The 22,908-nt window shown below is 32.7% G+C and overlaps 1 protein-coding gene across 1 annotated transcript in view; it reads left to right on the forward strand.

The window, feature by feature from the left end:
• The first annotated feature begins 4,827 nt into the window (after nucleotides 1–4,827).
• Nucleotides 4,828–22,908, forward strand: part of LOC132743394 (VWFA and cache domain-containing protein 1-like) — a 57,546-nt gene continuing 39,465 nt past the window's right edge. The window contains exons 1-11 of the mRNA XM_060731916.1: nucleotides 4,828–5,794; nucleotides 9,061–9,266; nucleotides 11,286–11,427; nucleotides 12,351–12,489; nucleotides 13,156–13,226; nucleotides 16,101–16,217; nucleotides 18,062–18,199; nucleotides 19,635–19,800; nucleotides 20,074–20,226; nucleotides 20,649–20,809; nucleotides 21,508–21,675. Of these exons, the coding sequence (XP_060587899.1) occupies nucleotides 5,258–5,794; nucleotides 9,061–9,266; nucleotides 11,286–11,427; nucleotides 12,351–12,489; nucleotides 13,156–13,226; nucleotides 16,101–16,217; nucleotides 18,062–18,199; nucleotides 19,635–19,800; nucleotides 20,074–20,226; nucleotides 20,649–20,809; nucleotides 21,508–21,675 (1,998 nt within the window). The 5' untranslated portion in view covers nucleotides 4,828–5,257. The remainder of the gene's footprint in view (nucleotides 5,795–9,060; nucleotides 9,267–11,285; nucleotides 11,428–12,350; nucleotides 12,490–13,155; nucleotides 13,227–16,100; nucleotides 16,218–18,061; nucleotides 18,200–19,634; nucleotides 19,801–20,073; nucleotides 20,227–20,648; nucleotides 20,810–21,507; nucleotides 21,676–22,908) is intronic.

The following is a 22,908-nucleotide window of genomic DNA, read 5'->3' on the forward strand; positions in this document are numbered from 1 at the left end:
TGTGACTTACATGAAGTTTTTTAATCTTGATATATAGAAAACAACACTTGTATGGCTCATTAATTTCTTTACAAAGGTAGTAGATCACGGTCATTTAAAACCAATTTAGTGAATATTGGAGGATAGAATTACTGCTTTGATTAAATTTGGCAATATTGGCTTTTAAATAGATTGAGTTGTCATTCTAATTTTTTAAAATTTAATCACATTGAAATATTGTTGAATTAATTAGTTTTCACCTCTATGAACACAAATTATTTTGTGACCCAGTGGTAAAGGTTGCTGATTTCAAACATTTGCCCATCATTGTAGAATCCTGTCCAGGGACTTTGGATTCTTTCATGTGAGGAAGCTACATTAAGGAAGGTTCGATAACTCTACTCTGGGGCCTGTAAGTGTCTGACATTAAGTTCGAAAGGGTACTTGGGCTAAGTTCCTCCACCTGTAAAGCTGGAAATTGTCTTAGTTGCCATGTAACATAGAAAATAAAACCATGTGACATGAAAATCCAACGAAACAAATTAAGACAGTCTTTTGTCATCATTAGAGATACATCATCATTCTGTTGTCCGTCATTTCTAACATTTCCTCCTTAATAGCAAGTAAGATGTGGCCAAAATTTTCAAGATACAGAACTTGTCTAGATAAGTCGACACATCTGTTTGTACATATCTTTTAATTTTCCCTATAAATAATGAATGTATTTGTCCCAATAGAAAGATGGATGAGTCCATTTAAGATAACTAAGGTTGTCAGGGTGTAAAGCTGTAATATACATGTATATCATATTTTACATTAATATTTTAGATTTTTAAATCTTTAAAAAATAATTTCCTGACATTGTTCTTTAATTTTATATACATGTATAGGTCACAAGCAGCATTGTGTGAATTTAAACATAATTTGAGTTAAAAAAAAAACATTTATAATAAAGGTTTTCCAGCATCATGTCATTTTGCAAAAGAACAAGACCTCTCCACATACAGCGATGTCCACTTTTCTAGTTGCTGGATAGTTAAATAAAAGCAACAAAGAAAAAGGGGAAATACGGGTAGTATTACAAAAGTGCATAGCAGACTTGCCTGTTTTTGATAGTCAACAGATATTGTAAACTTTAACCATTTTTGAGGCCATAGCAAATATTTCAAATTAAACAGGGGAAAAATAAAGCAAAATTGGCTTTCGGAATTACCTGGCCCCAAGAATTGCATTTGAAGTTTAACAGTACTCCAAGAATAAAATGAATATAAGTTTTAAAAAGATGGACAGAATTTAGCAAGAATAAATAATAAGGTAACCTACTCTTATGAAAATTAATGCATTCTAGTTTTAAAATTGAACAAGTATTCCCTGAGATAAACTTTTACAGTCTATGAAAAATTGACATTAGCAGAAAAAAATAGTAAAAAAGGGTCATAACTTTGCGGAAATAAATTATTCCCCTTTGTGAACATACAAAATCCTTGGTAAGGTTATATTTATACTACACCTGTGTCATAACCACTGAAACTTAACAAACGTCATTGGGGTAATAACTGTAGGTGACTGGCCAAGACAAATAACTGTAGCATGGATATACATGTATACTGAATTTGAAAGAATGACTGAGAATATTTAACAGTGCTGTCGCACCAGCTCTTATTCTTTTTTATTTGTATTGAACACAATGATTATGTTTTTAATGAGGTGTAAAAGCAGTTGAGGATACTATTTAAAAACAGAATCATTTTTATAGGGAAAGTCAAGATAAGCTTAAAATGAAAATAATAAACATAAAATATTCAAACATTTAAGAGAGTGTTACATATCTTCTAATATTGACAGAGAAAAGTTTATTTAGTAAGTAAATCAGACTTAATACCATTAAATCTAACATAAATCCTGTTGCAAGATTATCTTGTTGTATTGCAAAAGGACCGAAAACAGATAAATTACCGTCTGCTTTTCTGAAGTAACAGTTCCACTGATATGATACACTTGGATGGTATTATACCTCCAGATGTCGTGGAGTACCTTGGTGGTGTAAATTACAATTTGTTCAATAAATACAGTAATGTTTTACCTTAAAAATGGGGACGTTAACTTGACATTCGGACCCCACTATGTGTTAGTTTTCACATTAAATACACCTTTATTTTTAATACATGTATCTTACTTTGCCGTTTATTAAACAAGACAGAATTTATGTGCATTTTTCTTTTTACTTTTATTTTTGCATTCCAATATCTTTTTGTGCCAAAATATGACATCATCAAACATAATTCTACTATACCTGATAATAGGAATAGATAGAGGATATTGAATGAGTGTAGGTTTAATACTAAATTTATTGAGCGAGTTGAATAAAATCAAATTATGCGAGTCTCTTGTGGGCATAATATTGTTTTATTTAAAGAGTGCAATAAATTTTTAAAGAGTTTAAAAGAGTTCAATAAATTTAGTATCAAATCATTCTACTTATGGCATATAAGAAATAAGAATGGTTTATAGTTTAAAATAGCCATTTTTAATGGCCCGCCTATTGTTTGATACTTTAACGCTATTTTTGTATATATTGCAAATGACATTATGTCAAAGCGTTATTTCACTAGTGTATTATTGTTTTCATTTTTTGTTACATTTATCAATTTTTTATTCCCTATTTTTTGGTTTATTTAACACCTTTAATTGATTTTAAAGCCACATTTTTGGAACACCTTAGAAAACAAGCTGATAAATCTATTTTAACAAAAATTATGATAAAGATTACGTAATAGTTATAGTACATGAAACGAGTTAGTTACAAGGATATAACACTGGCTGGGGCGACATCAAGGGGTGTTTCTGCTAAAAAAAATGTCGAGGCCATGAGGCCGAGACAATTTTTTTTTTGCAGAAACATCCCGAGATGTCGCCCCAGCCAGTGTTACACTCCCGTAACTAACAAGTTTCATATACTATAACTGTTTTATCGCAATGGCATAATGTTTTCTTTTTTTATAAAATAGATAAATAAATAGTTAGCTACATTACAATTATTCATGATAAGGCAGTTTTTTCAAGTTGTTTTCGCTGCCGCAAAAAAAGAAGATATATAAGAGGCGTACAATGTTAGAGGCAAATTGTAAACTGTTACCAATATTGATTCATTTTAATTAAAGGGCTTTTTTTCAGTGGCAATAATTCATTCAGCGGATGTACCTTTTGATTAAATGAGAGTAAATTTCATTTCATTAATTATCTTTGTTTATATTTTTATTGTATTTATTTATTTATTTTATTTTATTTTAAGTTAATGATTCCATTTATTTTTTTGCTACTGGGAATGTTCGTTACAACTGCCCCATTTGAGCCTCTGTAAAAAAACTGCATTGATATATAACAGGTGCGAAAAAAACTCAACCGATATATAACAGTCGAGTTTTTTTTCCTATATGAATCAATGAAAAAACTGTACTGTTATATATCAATACAGTTTTCAAATGCTCATTGAAGTGTCTGAGTATAATGGGCCTAGTAAGAACAAAGGAAAAGTTCCAAACCATGCGATAAACGAGTAATATATACTTAGTAAGAACAAAGGAAAAGTTCCAAACCATGCGATAATTTATCATATTTTTTTTCTGCACATAATTTGTTGTATTTAAATTGTTTTTTCTAATTTTAATAAATGTATCTATAAATTTATTAGTTTTGTCTTTAAAGCAGCACACCCATTCATGAGTTTAAAAATTGTGAAAAAAAATATCAAATTTCATAATTCTTTAAATCTGCTGAATTTGCAGGAAAGATTTGCCCAGGTTTTGAATTTTGGATCAGTCTATTCAAAGTCTAAGGGATTTCAGTATTAAAGCTACCAACAGTATAAAGCCAGGTCAGACTGCATGGACATCTAGGTAAACCCAGCTCTATACTGTTTGCAAATCAATTTTGATGTAGCTGGTTAGTTTAAATGTATTTATTTAAGCTCCATTGCAAAACAAGTTCTTGCAACTTATTTCAATCACTTTCCAGTCTGCTTGCTTGAACAAACAAGTACTTGTGTCATATGAAGAAACATGGTCGTGACCAATATAAGGGCTCAAACCCATAAGCTCTTGATTGAGAGGCAGACACCTTAACCACAAGGCCACCACTTCCCACTCTAGCAGATTAAGGGTTAATAGTTTATTAGGGGAAAATAATCACACAAAAAAATCAAAATTAATGTACACTTTACTTGCTTTATCCAAAACATGATGAAATTAAAATTTTTATCTCTTTTATTTCTATTTGAGTTTGTATCTGTGTTTGATTTTGTCACAAGATTTCTCTGGATATTCAGTGATTTAGGATTTATATGTTCACTTGACAATATATATTTTTTTATTTTTTTTTAAATTTTCATGAAAATTGACAAAAATATGGTGGCATGTTGCCTTAAAAATACATTTGTATATCATATGATGAATTTTATCCTGCTGTAATCACAGTGATGAATCTTTGCCATGATTTGAGCCCCTCTAGCCTGTATTTCCCTGACCCGAGACTTACTCAAGGTTTCATTATTAACAGATTGGCTATAATCATATCTGTTAAAATCCTGTTAAAATGTGTTGGATTTTCAGTCAGTATATTAAAATATTCCCCTTGACCCTTGGCCAAATCGTTTGTTTTATTTAACACGTCTGCTGCCTCTGATAAAATTGAAGACCCTGCTTACGAACTCCTGATATTCCTTAGATTAATAATGGACGTATAATGTAGTTCTAAAAATGGAAGCTGGACTGTGACTTGTCCGTATAAGAAATTGAGCAAGGTGCGGGTTAAATTATTTTCAAATCCATTATCATATGATTAATTACCATGTAAATACTTTAAGAATAATGATATCAAAGAAGATATGGAAATGCTGTGGGGGTCGCATTATAAGTTGACATTTAAATGTATCATTTGTATTCGGGTATTACTGATTGTAAAGGCATATTTGAGTAGCTAGTCTTTCGTAATCAAAATTGCGACTGGAAATCAGAAATTGAAATGTATATAACTGGACTCGTACCCTTTGATGTTCAGATTGCCTACTGATTGGTTAATCTGAATTTTCGAAGGAATGAAACTCTTTTGGAGAAATATAACTGAAATGTTGGAATTAAACATTATTGTGGATGTAAATTATTTAAACATTTTTGATTATGATTATAATTGAAAAGTGCATGTAGAAAAATTGTATTTACGTATTAAATAAACCAAAACTTTTTTTGTCAAATAAAATACTACTCAGTATCTTTGATCAAAAATGGGAAATAATTCTACTTGGATACTTTTAGTTATGAAAAAATTGCTGATTTTGTGCATTTTTCTGGATTTGAAATCTGTGTCATCACAGAAGCTTGATGAATCTCAAATTAGTCAATGGATGCTTGGATTTAAACAAGAGTTAGATTCACATATTGACAAAGTTCTTGTTTATGGTCAGATTGAACAAATGTTGTTGGACTTTGAAACCAAACTTGTACATGCTCCAATAGACGGTGAAGAAATTTTTAATGAAATATTTCAGAATGTCAGTTTGAGATATAACCATGTTGTGTTGGCTGCAAATAAGTTGAAGCAGAGGCTAGAAAAAGAGGTCAGTAAATTGAACAATGTGGATGGATCACCATCGCCTATTGGCGGACCAACACCTAAGCCACTTACAAACTGTTGCTGTGGCCCAAGCCCAGGACCGTTTGATGGAAAAGTTCGGGATACGGTTCAGAATCAGGAATGTTATGGCAGCGAAGATGCTTTACTTAAATCCCTCAGTAAAACTGAGTTTGTCAATACACTGAAAGTAAGAAATTTTTTGAAAAAAAAAGAAGATTTGTTTCTCAAGATGGAATAAGAGATCTTATGATATATTATGTTCGATTAACATTATAATGTGTAGTTGTAAAGATTTTTGACAGGCTATATGAACCCAATTTTTATATAACTCTAGCTGATATGAAACAGTTATATTGCAATCATTTAATTTTACACATCCATATAACATGCTGAAATTTTTTCATGTAATTTATCAAAATTTTTTTAATTTGAGGAAAATTTAAAATTAATGCATAACTTGACAGCAACCTGATGTACATTTTAAAAATTTATATAAATATCTGATATATTCATTGAAGGTAAAGGAAATACAGTAATTTCGTGGGCATATAATTTAGTGGTTTGTCACAAAGAATATATTCATGGGTTCTTAAATTCGTGGACTGTCAATTTTTCAAAAGGCAGAATGTAAATAATTTACAATGTAATGCAGAATAATCTTACAGCAGACAAAATGAAATTTCATTGAATCCTAAATTTATGGATTGACATAATCTACTAAAACAACAAAAATCAGTGCCCCTTGAATAATAATGATATGTTGCAGTATTACAAGCATACAGTATTTTATAACATTACAATCACTTTCTAAGCCAAATAATTATTTAAGCAACAGTGATAATAAAAAATACCAACATTCCATGTTATTTTTCTTGGATGTTTGTAAGTAATTCTCAAATACTATACTGGCATGCGAGCAGTTCACGTACAGAAGCAGTACCCGTATTTTTCATTTAAACGCTTGATTTTTACTTGCATTCTTCAAAAATTCATTTCAAATCAAGCAGATACATAAACGAGACAAAATCTAAGTGTCAGTTCGGCAGTAAAGTCTCATTTTAAATCACTTTCACCTGTGCGTCGTCAAAACGTGACCTTGTTTTTCTGGGGGATTCCGTTCTTGCGCGCATGCGCAAAATACTTACACGTGAGGCTTGTTAAAGGGTTTTCCACTAATACCACCTGTTTACAAATAAGTAGGCAATGTGATGTAAACTTGTTTAATTATCAGAATGTTGACCAATAGTACTATATATAATAATTTTATGGCTTTGATGCGTAAAATATCATGCATACAAGCATGCTATTGCATGTGAATGCGTTGGGGTAACGGTACCGGGTAATTGATACCCGCGTTTAGTCTACGCTCTATTTCCTGAATTACATTTATTTATCTCTTAGATAATGGTCTGTTCAACAATTGTAAATGAAAAATAGGTCCGATATAATAAAATTGTATAATTATAATGGGTTAGATTTTATGTACGAGAACTACTTCTCTTCATACAAAATAATGGATAATTTTGGTACCCCATATGAGGCCTCATAAGTAAGGGTTATACTATGTTTAGAACATGATGGAATTTCCATAATTTGTGTGACGAGCTGAATATTGATGTGTAACATTCAAATTTTGGTGAGTGAGCGTAATAAAAAATAATGTTTAAGTAACTATGATTTTTGTACGGGAACTGCTCCCATGCCAGTACCTCTGTCAAGGTAGCAGACAGAATTTGTCACCTTGGTGAAGTAATGGGTAACTATATACAATTTAATAGGAGTTATCTTGTAACTGCACTAAAGTGACAAGAGATACTTATTAATATGAATTTACTGAATGTTGCTTTGATGTTTGCTAAATAATTCTTTTATCAAACTGTTCATGTGAATTTGTCTGATCTTATGGGTTTTTTGTAGGAATGCATAAATTCAGTGTTCAGTTAACTTGATTTAATATTAATAATCATATCATAAAATTTAATGACTTTGGGTCACCATGGCCATTCTTGTCTGAAGCACATAAGTGTATTATTAAGTATTAATAAAAAACATTTTGGTAAATAACCATTCAAATTCTAAAGGTCACAGGCTAACAAAAAAGGTACACCCGTGAGTACAGAGCCAGGCCAGCATGGAAATCTGTACAGTCTGACCAGCCCTCAAGGTTTTGAAACTGTTTTTTTGAGATTCTTCTTGATTGTCATTGGTCAGTGTATATTCTTTGTCAGTATCAGACCAATCAAATAACTGAGATCAGACTTGAGATTTAAAACTGCAGAACCAAGCTCTATACTGTTTACTGTCCAGTTTTATTATTGTGCCCCTTCTATAGGGGAGGCATTTAGAATTACATTTGTCCCTCCGTCCATCTGTTGCATTTTTGTGTTGCATGTGGCTCAAAAAGTAATTGACCTAGAGTCATGAAACTGTACAGGAATGTTGATCAGCATGTGTAGTTGTGCACCTGGGTATTTTAATGTGGATATATTTAGTATTTTTAAAGTTATTGCCCTTGATTTAGTAAATATTTGCAATTTTCAACTTGTGTCGCATGTAACTCAAAAAATATTTGACCTACATTTGTAGAGTCATGAAACATTACATTAATGTTGATCAGCATGTGTAGTTGTGCATCTGGGTATTTTTGTGTGGATATATTTAGTATTTTTAGAGTTATTGCCCTTGAATTAGTAAAAATTTCCAATTTTCAACTTGTGTCAGACACTTCTAAAAAAATATTTGATCTAGAGTCATGTAACATTACAGGAATGTTGATCAGCATGTGTAGTTGTGCATCTGGGTATTTTTGTGTGGATATTTTTAGTATTTTAGAGTTATTGCCCTTGACTTACTAAAAATGTACAATATTGAACTTGTGTTGCACATAACTCAAAAAGTTTATGACCTGTAGGCCTGAAAGTTTAAAAGAATGTTGGTCAGCATGTGTACTTATGCACCTTGGGGTTTTCTTGTGGATTTATTCAGTATTTGTAGTATTTACCCTTTACTTAATAAAATGTTTTTAGTTTTCAACTTGGGCATATGTAGCCAAAATAAAATTGACCTAGAGACATAAATAAGATTGACAAATCGGGACACATTTCTAGTTTTTATGCTGAAATATTTTTAATTTTGAAATGACTGTTCAATATTCAAAGAAGGGCCAGTCCATTATACAAATTCAGTAGGGAAAGAATTTGAGTTTGATACTTATGTGATAAATAGAAACTGTAATTGTACTTATTCCATCTTGCAAGAAGTATGATTGAAAAAATATAAAGAAAACAAATAAAAAGAAATAACAGTCATTTGAATTCTGTTACCGTAGACAAAGAAATTTCAATAAGATTTTTATATTTTTGCTAATGTTTCTGATTTTATAAATTCCCAAAAAATGTCATGAGGGCACTTGAAAATTTCACAATCTTTAGTAATTTGTTCTTTTTATTTCAGGAAAACTACAAAACCTTGGAAGGTGTTACATGGCAATACTTTGCTGATTCTGAAGGACATTATGTCCAGTTCCCAGCAAGTAAGAGAGCATGTGATACAAGTGCTCCGCCCATGCCGGTTGCTCCGCCCATGCCGGGTGCTCCACCCATGCAGGGTGCTCCGCCAATGCCAGATACCTGTAGCAGAGTGGACACACCTTTAACAAAGTAACTATATGTTGCTGTCTCTTCTTAGCAGATTTCTCATTCTTATGAATTTGACAGTTTCGATATTCTTATCTTAACATATGGCATTTTTTTAGGATCTGATAATTTCTTTATAATCTTAGCTTTTTTTTTCATTTCACTGCACAGCTTCATTTGGCAAGGTTGGTGGTTTATCTGTTAGTCCTATACCTTTTATTATGAAACTATTATAATGTACACCTGACAGTTTCATACTCTTCTGTAATACACCTGACACTTCTATACTTTTTGGCTGTACACCTGACAGTTTCAAACTTTTTAGTTACCTGCCTGACAGTTTCAAACAATTTGGCTGTACATCTCACAGTTTCAAACTTTTTGTTTTGGTCATAAACCTGACAATTCTATACTTTTTGCATGTTCTGAGGTACATGTACTTAATACCTACAAGCTTCAATGAATTAACATAAGAATCATAAAGTGGGGGTTACTCTTTCAACAAATGTGTTTATTTACCTAACAGGATCAAATCTCATGATTCTTACACCTGACAGCTCCATATATTTCATGGATCTAAACCTGACAATTTAACTTTTAGGATTGAGTGTACCTGACAGATTCCTCTTGTTCATTGATATATAATTAAAGGTTATTCTATTCAGTATGATATTTTTTAGCTTGATTATTTGATAAGAATAAGTAGAGAAATTGTAGTCACCCAAGCGTCGGCGTAACCACTTATGTTAAATTTTTTGTAATAGTTCAAATATTTTCATAGTCCATTGACATATGGCTTTGAAACTTTGCACACTTGTTCACCATCATGAACCCAACCTGTAGACAGGAGGAGGTAACTTTATCAAGCATTTTGACAGAATTATGCCCCTTTTTCGACTTAGAATTTATGTTATAAAGTTTTTGTAATACCTTAAATATTTTCCAAGTCCATTGACATATGGCTTTGAAACTTTGCACACTTGTTCACCATCATGACCCCAACCTGTAAACAGGAGGAGGTAACTGTATCAAGCATTTTTTGTACTATCAAGCACTAAGAATAGTAGAGCGTTGCTGTCCTACCGACAGCTCTTGTTTATATTCTGTTTTAAATATGATATCTTCATCACTTATGTAAAACAAAGGAAAAAAGAATCGGCACATTCTTCTTCTTATTTACTTTTAGATTTTCTACTCTTTATTAGGAGATACTTACACTGACTTAGGAGTTGAATATTACTTACATTTTCCTTAATTTGAAAAAAAATCTAATACTAAAAAGGAGGATATTGTCATAAATAGGTCGTCACTTGTATACAGTATCTCCCTATTAGGTGATACCATTTCATAATTGTGAAATACTTTCACCCTTATAGGACTTACCTTTTGCCTAATTAGGAGAAATTATCATGATTTAGGTGATACTTCCATGTATTTACAAGATACTACTATGTATTTACAAGATACTACCATGTAATTAGGAGGAACAACCATGGAAGAAGGAGACAGATCTATCTAATAAGAAGACACTATCATGTAATTAGGAATAACTATTATATAATTAGTAGGCGTTATCATGTAATTAGGAGATACTAACATGCAGTTAAAGACACTACCATGTATTTATAAGGCAGAATTATGTAATTAGGAGACACTGCCATGCAATAAGGAGAAACTATCATGTTATTAAAAGACACTATTATTTAATTAAGTGACACTACTATGTAATTAGTAGAACCTGTTATGTAATTAGAAGACACTATCATGTATTAATGAGGAACAACTATGTAATTGGGAGACACTACCATGTAATTAGGAGACACTATTATGAATTAGGAGAAATAACCATGATTGTAATTAGGAGTCACTATCATGTACATGTAGTTTGGAGATACTGCCATGTTATTAGCAGCAGCAACAAAAACTTTTTTTTTTCAAAAATGGTGTTGTACCATAGAGTTGCTCTGTTTTAGCTGGTGTGCCTCTATACTTGTGGCAGTGCCTGTCATCTTTCATAATTTTACAACTGCATGATCATTTTAGGGAGTGGTATGTAGAGAAGTTACATATGGAGCGTAAAAACATTGTAATCTTAGTGGATAACAGTGTGAAACCTGTCGGAACTACCGATGTGATGTCAGAGGCTATGACTAAGATATTTAACACCCTAACACCAAATGATAAGGTAAGAATAAGATCTTCTAGAATATTGATATTTCATAAACACTGAACAAATTTATTTTTTATATTGTATGGAAATTAGACCATTCTGTCCTTCCTCACAAACAGTTCTCTGTCTTACTGTAAATATTTTATATGCTTTTCTTGTACCAATTAACTGATTTCATTTCATAAACTTTACTAAATTATAACAAAAGAATTTTACTTAAAAGATAATAATACTTTCACTAACTTTCAAAAATTGTGTCATTGGTATGACGTTATAATATTGTCAAAGGTTTTACTCAGGTGTCCACTAGGCCTGAAATAATGCATGGAGGGACATCCGAGATCTTCCTCCACCAGTAAAGCTGCAAAAGATGCCAAATGACCTAAGATAAAGTGTCAGTGGGATTGAATTTTTTTTTTTCAAAACGAACATTTATTAGCTATACTATTTGAAAAATAGTTAGAGCTTTTGTACCCAGGCATTGGTGTCACACTTTGGTAAAGTTTTTGCGTGCAAGTTGGCATCTCCAAAACTAAACAAAGGAATGTTTTAAACCTTCACACATTTATTTGAGAGCAAAATAGAAGCTCACTATCCAAGGTCCATAAATCTAACATGGAATTTTTTTACAGAATTATGGCCCTTTTTTGAACTTTGAAAATTTTACATTATCCAGCTCATGTTTTACTATTAAGCTCTGAGAATAGTTCAGCACACTTCCTACCGGCAGCTCTTGTTTGAAGTATACCTATTAGTTTTAGCATTATCTATTAATCTTGCTTGTGAAAAAATTTGTAGCCTATTTGAACCACTGTAAAGTCCACTTCTAATACAGTTGTCATATAAGGTAACTTGGTCAAATGACTTTCAGGACCTAGAGGAACCATGAAAAAAATTTATTTCAATTTGTAAATGGAAGATTATAATTTTGTTTTCAGGTTAATGTAGTCGTTTCTCCATCAACAACTTCTGTTAATGTTGAGGTTCCAGATGCATGTAAAGGTGGATTGTTTGTTGCATCTCAGGCAAATCTCAATAAACTCACATTGTATGTGAACCAATTAACTAAAGGGATAGGTAAATAGATGTGTCTTTATCACTCAGGCAAATCTCAATAAAATAAGATAGCATGTGAACCAATTAAATAAAGGGATAGGTTAGTAGATGTGTCTTTATCACTCAGGCAAATCTCAATAAACTCACATTGTATGTGAACCAATTAACTAAAGGGATAGGTTAGTAGATGTGTCTTCATCACTCAGGCAAATCTCAATAAAATAAGATTGTATGTGAACCTATTAACTAAAGTAAGTCTAATATCAGCACCTGAATGTACACTGACTAATGATAATCTTGAGATTTAAGAGACAGTGCTTATATTGAAATATTAAAGTTGCTTCATATCAGTGTGGACACTTTGGACTGCACTCAGCCATTTCCATTAAAATATAATGCAAAAATAAAGAAAGAGTAGGTCTAAAACAATGACATCAGCAGGGAATGAACCACAAACAATTAATCTAATTGACTGTCCTCTTGCAGATATGACGATGACCCATATAAAGCAAATGTGACATTTTAAAAACATTAGTTATATGCTTCGTATAAATTCTCGTAAATTACAGAACCAAAGTGCGAGATTAAATTTTTCAATGAGTCCTTCATGATAAACAGGTTAATAAAATCAGACTATTCCAAATTACATAAACTTTGTCAATCCTGTAAGACATTATTACATTTTAGGTGAGCCTGACTTGATGGAAGGGTTACAGACAGTTTATGGCCTCCTTGAAGCTGAAAAGAATGAAAATTCTGTAAGTGTCGTTTGTGCATAAACACCATCATCCAGTAGTAAAATGGTTAAAACTGACAGTGCTTTTGCAAAGTTTTAACCAATAATCTGTGTACTATTATATTTTCTTTTTCTTTGTGATAATATATAATCCATTAATGGTCTTAGGTTAATTCCAAACATAAGTAAATACAACTAATGTTTATCAAATAGATACAAATGTGTGTCTTAATGAATGATGTTACAAATCAGCGTTAATACAAGCTTTGAAAATTTGTTGCTACGAGACACCTCCCAGGCGCCAATTTCAATGTCAATATTTATGTCAATATACCCATGATTGAATAACATGTAACATAACATGTAAAATGATCGATGTTTAAATGGTTCGGTCGTGGGTACCTGACGATAGCTGTTAACATATTCCCTAATTTTCTGGTATTTTATAGTTAGTCTTCAAACTTCGAATTTGGTACTTGAAGTTTTCAAAAAGACAGTTTTGAGAATTCAAAGTGAGAAATCGCATTGCGTTCAAAAATATAGGTTTTGCTCAAGGAAACATACAGGGAAAAATCTATTTCATGTAAGTCCCACTCATAGAAATGAAAATTTCTTCAATGTTTGATTTTTATTGAATTAAACTACCGATATTTCAGTCTAAATCTGCGTTTTGACATATTAAACATGTTTGCAGGGGGCATTGGAGTGTAGGCTGTGAATAAAGGTTAAAGAACCTTCCAGAAAAAATAATTATTTTAAACTGAAATTAAGATAACAGAATCCAGGAATGGTTGGTGTTAAGTTAATTTAATGTATTTACCTTTGTAGAGGGAAGAAGTGATTAATGCCATTGGTCATTGGCCTCCTAATAAATATAATTGTCAAATGCTTTGAAGTACATTGTCAGGATTTTGTAAAAAAAATTACAATTTTGGCAATTTTTGCCTTTTTGGTTTTTTTTTTTTTTTGCACAGTATCTACAGAAAAACTGGTTTTGTGACAATTTTGTATTACAAAGTAATCCATCTTAATGTAAAAGTAATTGATTACATGATTGGGCTTTAATTGAAATAGACTATGAAGTGGTATGTGTCTTTCCTTTGATTGCATATTGCTTGATTAAAGTAAAATTTATCTGACTGAAATCTTACATTGTTAAGGGGTAAGAATAATCAAAAGAGGTTAAAGCACCTTTTTTGTGCTTTGAAAACTGCAGAAGCATGAGGATGCGTTTAAACCCCAAGCTCTTAGAGCAGGAAATTTAAACCGCTGGGGGCTCCTGCAGATGTTAATTAAAAAAAAGAGTCAATTAGCAATAGTCTTGCATAAATTTTTGTATATGGAAAGGGTAACTGTTTCGTTATTTTTTGTCATGTTTTTCACATTATAGTACAATGTCATGTGACAGTTGTGTTTTGATAATGAAACTGCCAGGGCCGTAATAGTAATAAGCTATTTATTACAGTGCCCAGATACAATGCTTATTTAAAGTCCATGCTTGCCGGATTTTAGCCATTAATGCAAGTTCTCTAAGCTGAGAGTGCAGTTTTTAGGCAATCCTAAGGTTAAGAACCTTTTAGAAAGTTAATCTATCAATTTTCAAGTCATTAAACAAAATTGCAGGAAGGTAGATGATAAGTATATGTAATTTATTTTCTTCTTTTTATGGATGGATGTGATAAGCATCATTGGTCAGTCGCTCTCAAACAAAGAAACATGCACAAATAACATGGGATAGGAAAGCAAAGGTTAAGCAATGTCAAGTTTTAGGGATAGTAGAGACAAGAAAATTAAGATTATGTTATTTGTTAATTTTGACCACTGTCATGAAGCACGGTCATGCAATTGTTCACTCAGATACTTAACATGAGAAATCCTAGATTTAATTTATGTACAGGTTTAGGGAGTTTTTACTTTACATGTATATTCTGATTCTTCTGTTATACAAAGTACTTTATGTTTTAATATAATATCATAAAGCATCCTAATGTTTAAAAGTAGTTATATTTTTTCCCATTCCACACTTAATATCTGAAATGAACTTGTCCGTCTTTCATTCTGGACAAAACCATTATTCATTTTTAGGTTAAAATTTGAAAATTATATACTGACTGAATTGTGAACAGTGCAGACCATGATCAGAGAGCACTGATGTGTAAGTTGATCTTGGTTTGCACTGGTCGCATAGGGTAGATTTAATCACGGCCATCAGGCTATGGGCTTACGTAATTATGCCAATTTTCACAGATATAATGTGTTTTGTAAATGTTTTTTAATGTTTTGTTTTCATTGAATATCTTTGCAACTGGTATTTATATATATTGTCAGCATCTGTGGCCAAGTGGTCAAGGTTGTTTACTTTAAACCACCTGCCATTCACTGGTGTGAATCTTGCCAGGGACTAGTAGGATTCCCTTATGTGAGGAAGCTATCCAGTTAGCTTACAAAACGTTGGTGGTTCTAGTCAGGTGCTTGTTTGCTTGAAATAATGCAAGGAGAGGCACTTGAGGTCTTCCTCCACTGGTAGAACTAGAATACCTCCATGATTACATGTTTGAAGCATTGAAAGAATTAGTCTCTGACATGCAGTTTGAGATAAATTATCCCTGGACAGATATTTTTCTTCAAATTATTTTATGATCATCATAGAAAAGACATTGATACCCAAAGAGTATAATCATTTCATAACAGGTATGAATCATACTTGGCAATAACTATAGTTTTTAGATGCCATGTTTCCTATTTAAATGACATTCACATTGCCACTTTGCTGTAAATAATTTCCAGACAAGACGATGTTTTTGCTGCATGCCACAAGTAAACCATTCCCACATTGGAAGATTTATTTGTAAAATAATTCAATTTCTGTCTTCTTTTTTGTGTGTGTAAATTTAAGGATAATTTCAAGACCAGGACAAATCTAGTGATGGTTTTGCTGCATGCTACAAGTAAACCCTTCCCACAAGGGGAGACAACTCTTCTGGAGATGATAGCTCAACATCAGCTCAAATTGGTATTCATTGTATTTTGATAATAATTCCATTAATTTGTATAATGGGATTTTATCCCATGTTTAAATTTGGAACAGTCTATTCAAAGTTTAAGGGGTTCCAATGTTTAAATGCAAAAATGGATCTACCAACAGTATAGAGCCTGGTCAGACTTCTGGCCTGACTATAGCTTTAAGTGTCAAATGATAATCACCTTCAGTTGCTACAGGTTAAGAGTTAAGTTGTTGATTTTTTAAATTGTTCAGTTTTAGGCTCTTTTCTAAAAAAAAAATTCTTTCAAAATTTGAATAAATAGAATTTTTTTTCAATAGAATATATATAGTGTAATGTTAGAATTATTCTCATATGGTCAGATTCATGAAAACCTGCTGAAAAATATTTATGATCGTAGCTGGACTCGAACCTACGTTACAATTTATTTTTATACGTCTGCACATTATCATTGAGGTAATAGAAGAGGCGTGAATCTGCATGATTCATTGATGATTCATTCAAAGTTAATGCATGTATTTTGCTTTACGTATTATTCTTTCTGTTTTATTATCGGAAACAGGTGATTTCCGAGACGATTTTCAAGAAAAGGTCAATATATCTGTATGATCAATATTACCAAACAATATCTGTTTCATGTTAACAGTTATCCCCTGTATGATGTATATAGTAGGATGGTTATGATCTTCTTAAAATAGTACCATGACAACAGGTTTCTGTAAAAAGGAAGTCTGATGTCGTTATTGAAGAGCAAAATACTCCATTTGAGTTTTATATGGAAAAATATGCATGTATACTATTAACTTGATATTTTCTAGCTATTTCTTTCTTTGTTTTTGTTTATTGTTTTTTTGGGTTTTTTTTGGGGGGGGGGGGGAGGGGGGTTATTGTTTTAAATTAATCTCTAAAATTAATTATTAATACAGTAATGAAAGTAAAGATTTGAGAGAGTACTAAGAGCAGGCAAGCCTACGCTTCAAATAATGGTCAAGGTGGCCTTGTGATTAAAATGTCTACATCTCAACCCAGGTATTGTAGGTTTGAGCCCTACATGACTCACATCAAAGTTTCCTCTTTAGACATATTAGTTCTGGTTAATGGTAGTGACATGAAAAGAGCTAGAACGCCTGGTACAAATAAGCCTCTAGCTCCTTTGACCATCCAAGCTTAAAACTGATTTGTGTTAAATATTGAAATAAGTCACAAATACTCCTGTCACAAATGTTCAGTCTCATATAATAGTGAACATTAACAGTTAAATCCCCTAATTTGTGATGACCCATTGGTCAATACACATATTTTTTATTTCTTATCTGACCTTGGTCCCCAGCATTTGCCTCAGGGATGTGAGTTTGTCGCACACCATTTTACTTCATAAATTTGAACATTCAAGCCAAGTTATTAAACAATTTCTTGTTTCACTTTGGACAAGGTTTTTTGTAAAAAATTTAATGTGATCTTGACCTTTGACCTAAAGATCTTGTTGGTGAAAACTTGTATGAGGTCATGTCTGAATTGCCTCATGCATATAGAAAAAAGATATACTCTGGACAAGGACAAAACTGGTTGCTGCCAGCCAATCACCAGGGTCTTACCTCTTAATATCACACCTTATTTTTTAAACACGAATATAAAAATTGAAAATAAGTAACATCATATCCGCGCAGTCTGATCAGGATCCATGCTGTTCGCCTACCAACTTTATTACAAGTAGAGAAACTGATAGCGAGCAGCATGGATCCTGATCAGACTGCGCAGATCCATGCTAGCCGCAAACGCACTATGTTGGTTTTGTCGTGACGTGGCTTATATGATAAATATTATATTCACAGGATGTTCATAAATTCTTCTTCAGGATAACAGTGTACATCATTTTATTTACACTCTTGGTCAGCCAGACAATGCCACTTTAGACAACCTGGCTAGAGTTGCTGATCAAAACAACCTAAAATTAGAGAATTCAAGTGGAATCAAGGCAGAGCCATGGCCTCAGGTATGTAGCTTTTACATTATTGTTAAATTTTATCTTCCGCCATACTATTTCTTTATTATATGTCATTTGTATAGGCAAGGATGCCACCATATAGCAGGGAATACAGTGCCCAACTTTGTACGTACCACTTCGTCTTGAAATGATACTCACACCATAGACACATTAATATTATATCTCATTCATTCACGTGATAACGATTGACCACTGACCAATCTTGGAACTTGTCATTAATGCTAAGGGAAAAGTGAGGAAGTGATTTTTATTTTTGATTGTATTCTTTGGTTTAGGATCACACCCGCTCCTGCATGCAAGACAAAGCCTCTAAACCAGCACAGTCTGTATGCTATCTTTATGTCCACAAGCTTAGCTCATTGGTTTTGCAATCCATTTGATCAATAAGCTTATTGATAAATTTATATTCATCTTATAAATAATTTCATTGATAAATTTTCATTTCATCATGTTCAGACCATTTTGTACAAATACGTGACATGATGCATACATCCAGTTGTTTTCCTAGTTATATTATGTCCAAGATTTCAGCTAAATATTGTGACTCATTATTGACAATCTGAATCTTCAAAAACAGTGAATGAAAGGGTATTTGGGATGAGATTTCTAACAGTTTTATTTAGACAAGCTTGCCATAACATCAAAATATATCAATATATTTGAACCCTTTGAATCAGAATTATCAGCTCTAATCAACCGAACAGTAATGACTCATTTCTTCACTACTTTGATGAAGAAGTATAGGCCAAAACACATTCTGTGTGTTCCATGCAAAGTATCAATATGGTACCAAATGGTATTGCTCAAGCATTTTTTTGCTCAGTATTTTTTCCAGCTAGTAACACTCATGCAAAGTGCCATTTTGTACCAATTAGTAATGTTCATTAATATTAGTTATACTCATGAATAGTTCCATATTGTACCAATTGGTTATGCTTTTACAAAAGTTTTTTTCAGGTGTTTTTTTATTTAATGTGTGCCTCTTTAACCCTAAAAAAACTAAAATATCTCAAATGGACTTGTATATCTATCAATTAGATGAAGAACCAGATAGGTTCAAAACCAGTAGATCTTTACTAGAATTTTGTTCACATTTACCCGGTGTTGACATGTGGTTTCTTTGTATTCTTCCATTTCATCTAGTTTGTATCTATCAATTTAGAGTTATGATTGTATCAAGTATGTACTGTTGACTGAACAGCCAACAGTGAACAGAGAACATGGCAAGTATGTACTGGCTGACCCTGGGTTGCACTGGTCATATGAGTAGATAGCAGGCTTACGGTTAGATTAACCTAAATGAAGGCTGCAAATGGTGAAAATAGTTTTAATGACCTTTGATTTGACCTAGCTGGGGATTGAACTTGCAAAGGTAGCAGAGGTGTAATATTATTTATATCAAAATCTATATGTTTGCTTACAGATTCCAAACCTGGTGACAACCAAACCAATTGGACTGGAGGGAGTCCTTGTTCCAGTAAAAAGTGAATCTAATTTTGTGTCAGTTGTTGAAAAGTATTTTCAAAGGTTGCCACCCCAAGTTGATACTGAATTGACTACTATAGTGCCAGTTATGGATAGGAAATATGGTAAATGCTTAATTGTTTATCAGTGTTGTTGAAAATACATGTAAAAAGATAATGTCACATCAGTTTGTGTACATGTAATTGTTTTGCCCTGCTTTGAATATGGCTCTCCCTTTCAAAGTTTAGAGTGTATAAAGCCATATTATATAGATTGGTCAAAGTCAACATTTGGATATCTAAATCAGAACCCAACAATGTTTGTTTGTACAAATATGGGAGATCTAATGTTTGCCAATTCCTGTTTGTTATTTAATGCTGTATTTTTATTTTGAAAAGGTCTTGGATTGACAGTAGCGGTTCCTGTCTACAATGGGAGCCGGCCATTTGGAGTGGTAGCAGCGGATGGTCCCCTAGCAACCATTTTCTCAGAAATTGTAAATTTTCGAGCAGGGATCAAAAGTTATATGTTTTTGGTGGATAGCACACATGGTGAGATAACAAAATATATTATAATTTACATGTTCATAGGTTTTATGAGTACACAGACTTGTTATGGTACAAGTACAGGGATAAGTTTTAAAAGATCTTCATCAAACTTTGTCAAAATATTTACTCTAATATTATTTTTGACAATTTGGAATATGGGTAAGCTGTGGTCAGAATCTCTGTCAGTGAGTTAATCAGGGTAAAACCTTATGTACTCTCTAGAGACCGCTCAATCAAGTAAGAATATGGGTTGTCTTAGGTTCAAAACTATGTCAACTGCGCCGAGTTGAGCATGATAATTTGTTAAACATAGTTAAATTCTTCACTCAGATGAGCCATAAATGGCCCATCTAGACCTTCTTGTTTCATTGCATATTTACGAGTCGTATGTAATATTCAAAAACCTGTTATTGTTCAATTTTCAGGACATGTATTGCTTCATCCCAAGTTACGTGACCCGGCTGAAACAGTATATAAAGACACTATATTTCCTAGACTAGATCTCCTGGAGCCCAGCATATCTGAGGACATGAGGAATCAGATACTTGCAGCAGGAACCAGTAATATCATTAGTTTTAAAGCTCAGGTGAGACACTGAAAAATAGTGAATTGCTTTCTCGTAGACCAAGTAATAACTACTGGGAAAAAAGTTCTTTACCTTTTACTTACCACAATAATACTGCAAAATAAATCAAGGGTAGTACTTAAAAAGAGTCATCAAGGTTGAACTCCCTTACTTAATTGTTGACATGCATTTTATAACCCCAGCATTGTTTTACAAACAGAAAAAGTAAATCATGGCTTTTGAATTTACTGATTCTTAAAGAAAGCGAGTATAGCGAAAATAAACACTGCAAATTTATTTTCTTTTTACAGTTATAAATACTGGGAAAAAAACTTCCATCTTTGGGGTTCAAAGAGACTAAATTAAGAATTAGCCAAAAGTATAGTCTGGAACAATAGCGCTGATGTTTTGACTGGCCTGGCTGTATACAAGTCGCAATAGTTAATCAATTTTGTTTTAAATACATTATGGATTAAAAACCACTAAAAACAGTAAGAAGAGTGGTACTGTTCCATGAGCTGTGAGGTTGCCTAGTATTTAAGATGTTTGCCTCTCAAACCAGATATTGTGGGTTCAAAGGTCACCAGGGGGAAGACCATGTTTCATCATGATAACAATGCTTGTTCATTTCAGGATGAGAAACTCAATAGTAATTTATACAAGTTGTAAGAACTTGTTTTACAATCAAGTAAACATATTTAAATTTCTTTTTTTCAAAGGTGAAGGACATTCATCCAGAAATTGACGGAGAGCTGGTTCCCAGTAAAATTTCAAGTTTGAGTGAAGCAACAGTGTTTTGTAAAAAAGTATCTGGAACCAGCCTAGTTGTGGTACTGGTCAAATATAAGAGTGATGAAGTGGAACCAAAATTACAAACACTGGATAAGGTATGAAAATTATTTGTGATACTTGTTTTTTTTATACAAATAGTTATCTAAGCTATTTTAAATAACCACCTTTGTTGTTTTTCTGGCAAAGAGTTTGTCAGTATAGTACTTATAGATGAAAATTTGATGTTTATACATGGTTGTCAGAAAATACTTATGGAAAAATAGAATTTTAAGACATGATATTGTTATAGAAAATTATTACCAAATAAAATTGTCAAATTATTTTATAGTTGTAGAAAATTGTCATTATATATAAAAAAAAATGTCATAATGTGTTATTGTCATGGAAAATTGTGAAATTCTGTTATTGTTAAAGAAAATTTTCCTATTACATTATTGTCAAAGAAACATTGCCAGAGCACAATGCCAGAGCGCAATGTCACAACCCAATGCTAGAGAACAATGCCAGAGTGCATTGTCAAAGCCCAATGCCATAGCAAATTGCCAGAGCACAATGCCAGAACAAAATGCCATTGAACAATGGTAGAGCACATTGCCAGAGTGCAATGCCAGAGCACAATGCCAGGGTGAAATGCCAAAGCAAATTGCCAGAGCACATTGCCAGAGCACATTGCCAGAGTACAGTGCCAGAGTGCAATGTTAGAGAGCAATGCAAGAGCACATTGCCAGAGTTCAATGACAGAAGGCAATGCTAGAGCCCAATGTCATAGCAAATTGCCAGAGTACAATGCCAGAGAGCAATGCCAGAGAGCAATGCAAGAGCACAATGCCAGAGAACAATGCCAGAGCACAATTCCAGAGAGCAATGCAAGACACATTGCCAGAGCCTAATGTCATAGCCCAATGCCAGATAACAATGCCAGAGCACAATGCCAGTGCACAATGCCAGAGTGCAATGTCAGATGGGCTGCAATCATACATGTACATGTATATGATAACAATGAATAGGGTTGTTATTGTTTACTCATGATAGTATTTTTAAAGTGACTGATAATGACAAGGACATATTGAAAAGATTACACTTTTTAGCTCACCTGTCACAAAGTGACAGGGTGAGCTTTTGTGATCGCTTTTCGTCCGGCGTCCGTCCGTCCGTCCGGCGTCCGTAAACTTTTACTTTAAATGACATCTCCTCATAAACCGCTGAGCCAATTTCATCCAAACTTCACAGGAATGTTCCTTTGGTGGTCACCTTTGAAAATTGTTCAAAGAATTTAATTCCATGCAGAACTCTGGTTGCCATGGCAACCGATAGAAAAAACCTAAAAT

The sequence above is a fragment of the Ruditapes philippinarum genome, unplaced genomic scaffold (assembly GCF_026571515.1).
Source record: "Ruditapes philippinarum isolate M1 unplaced genomic scaffold, ASM2657151v2 ctg2717_1_1_1_1, whole genome shotgun sequence".
In the NCBI taxonomy this organism is placed as follows: domain Eukaryota; kingdom Metazoa; phylum Mollusca; class Bivalvia; order Venerida; family Veneridae; genus Ruditapes; species Ruditapes philippinarum.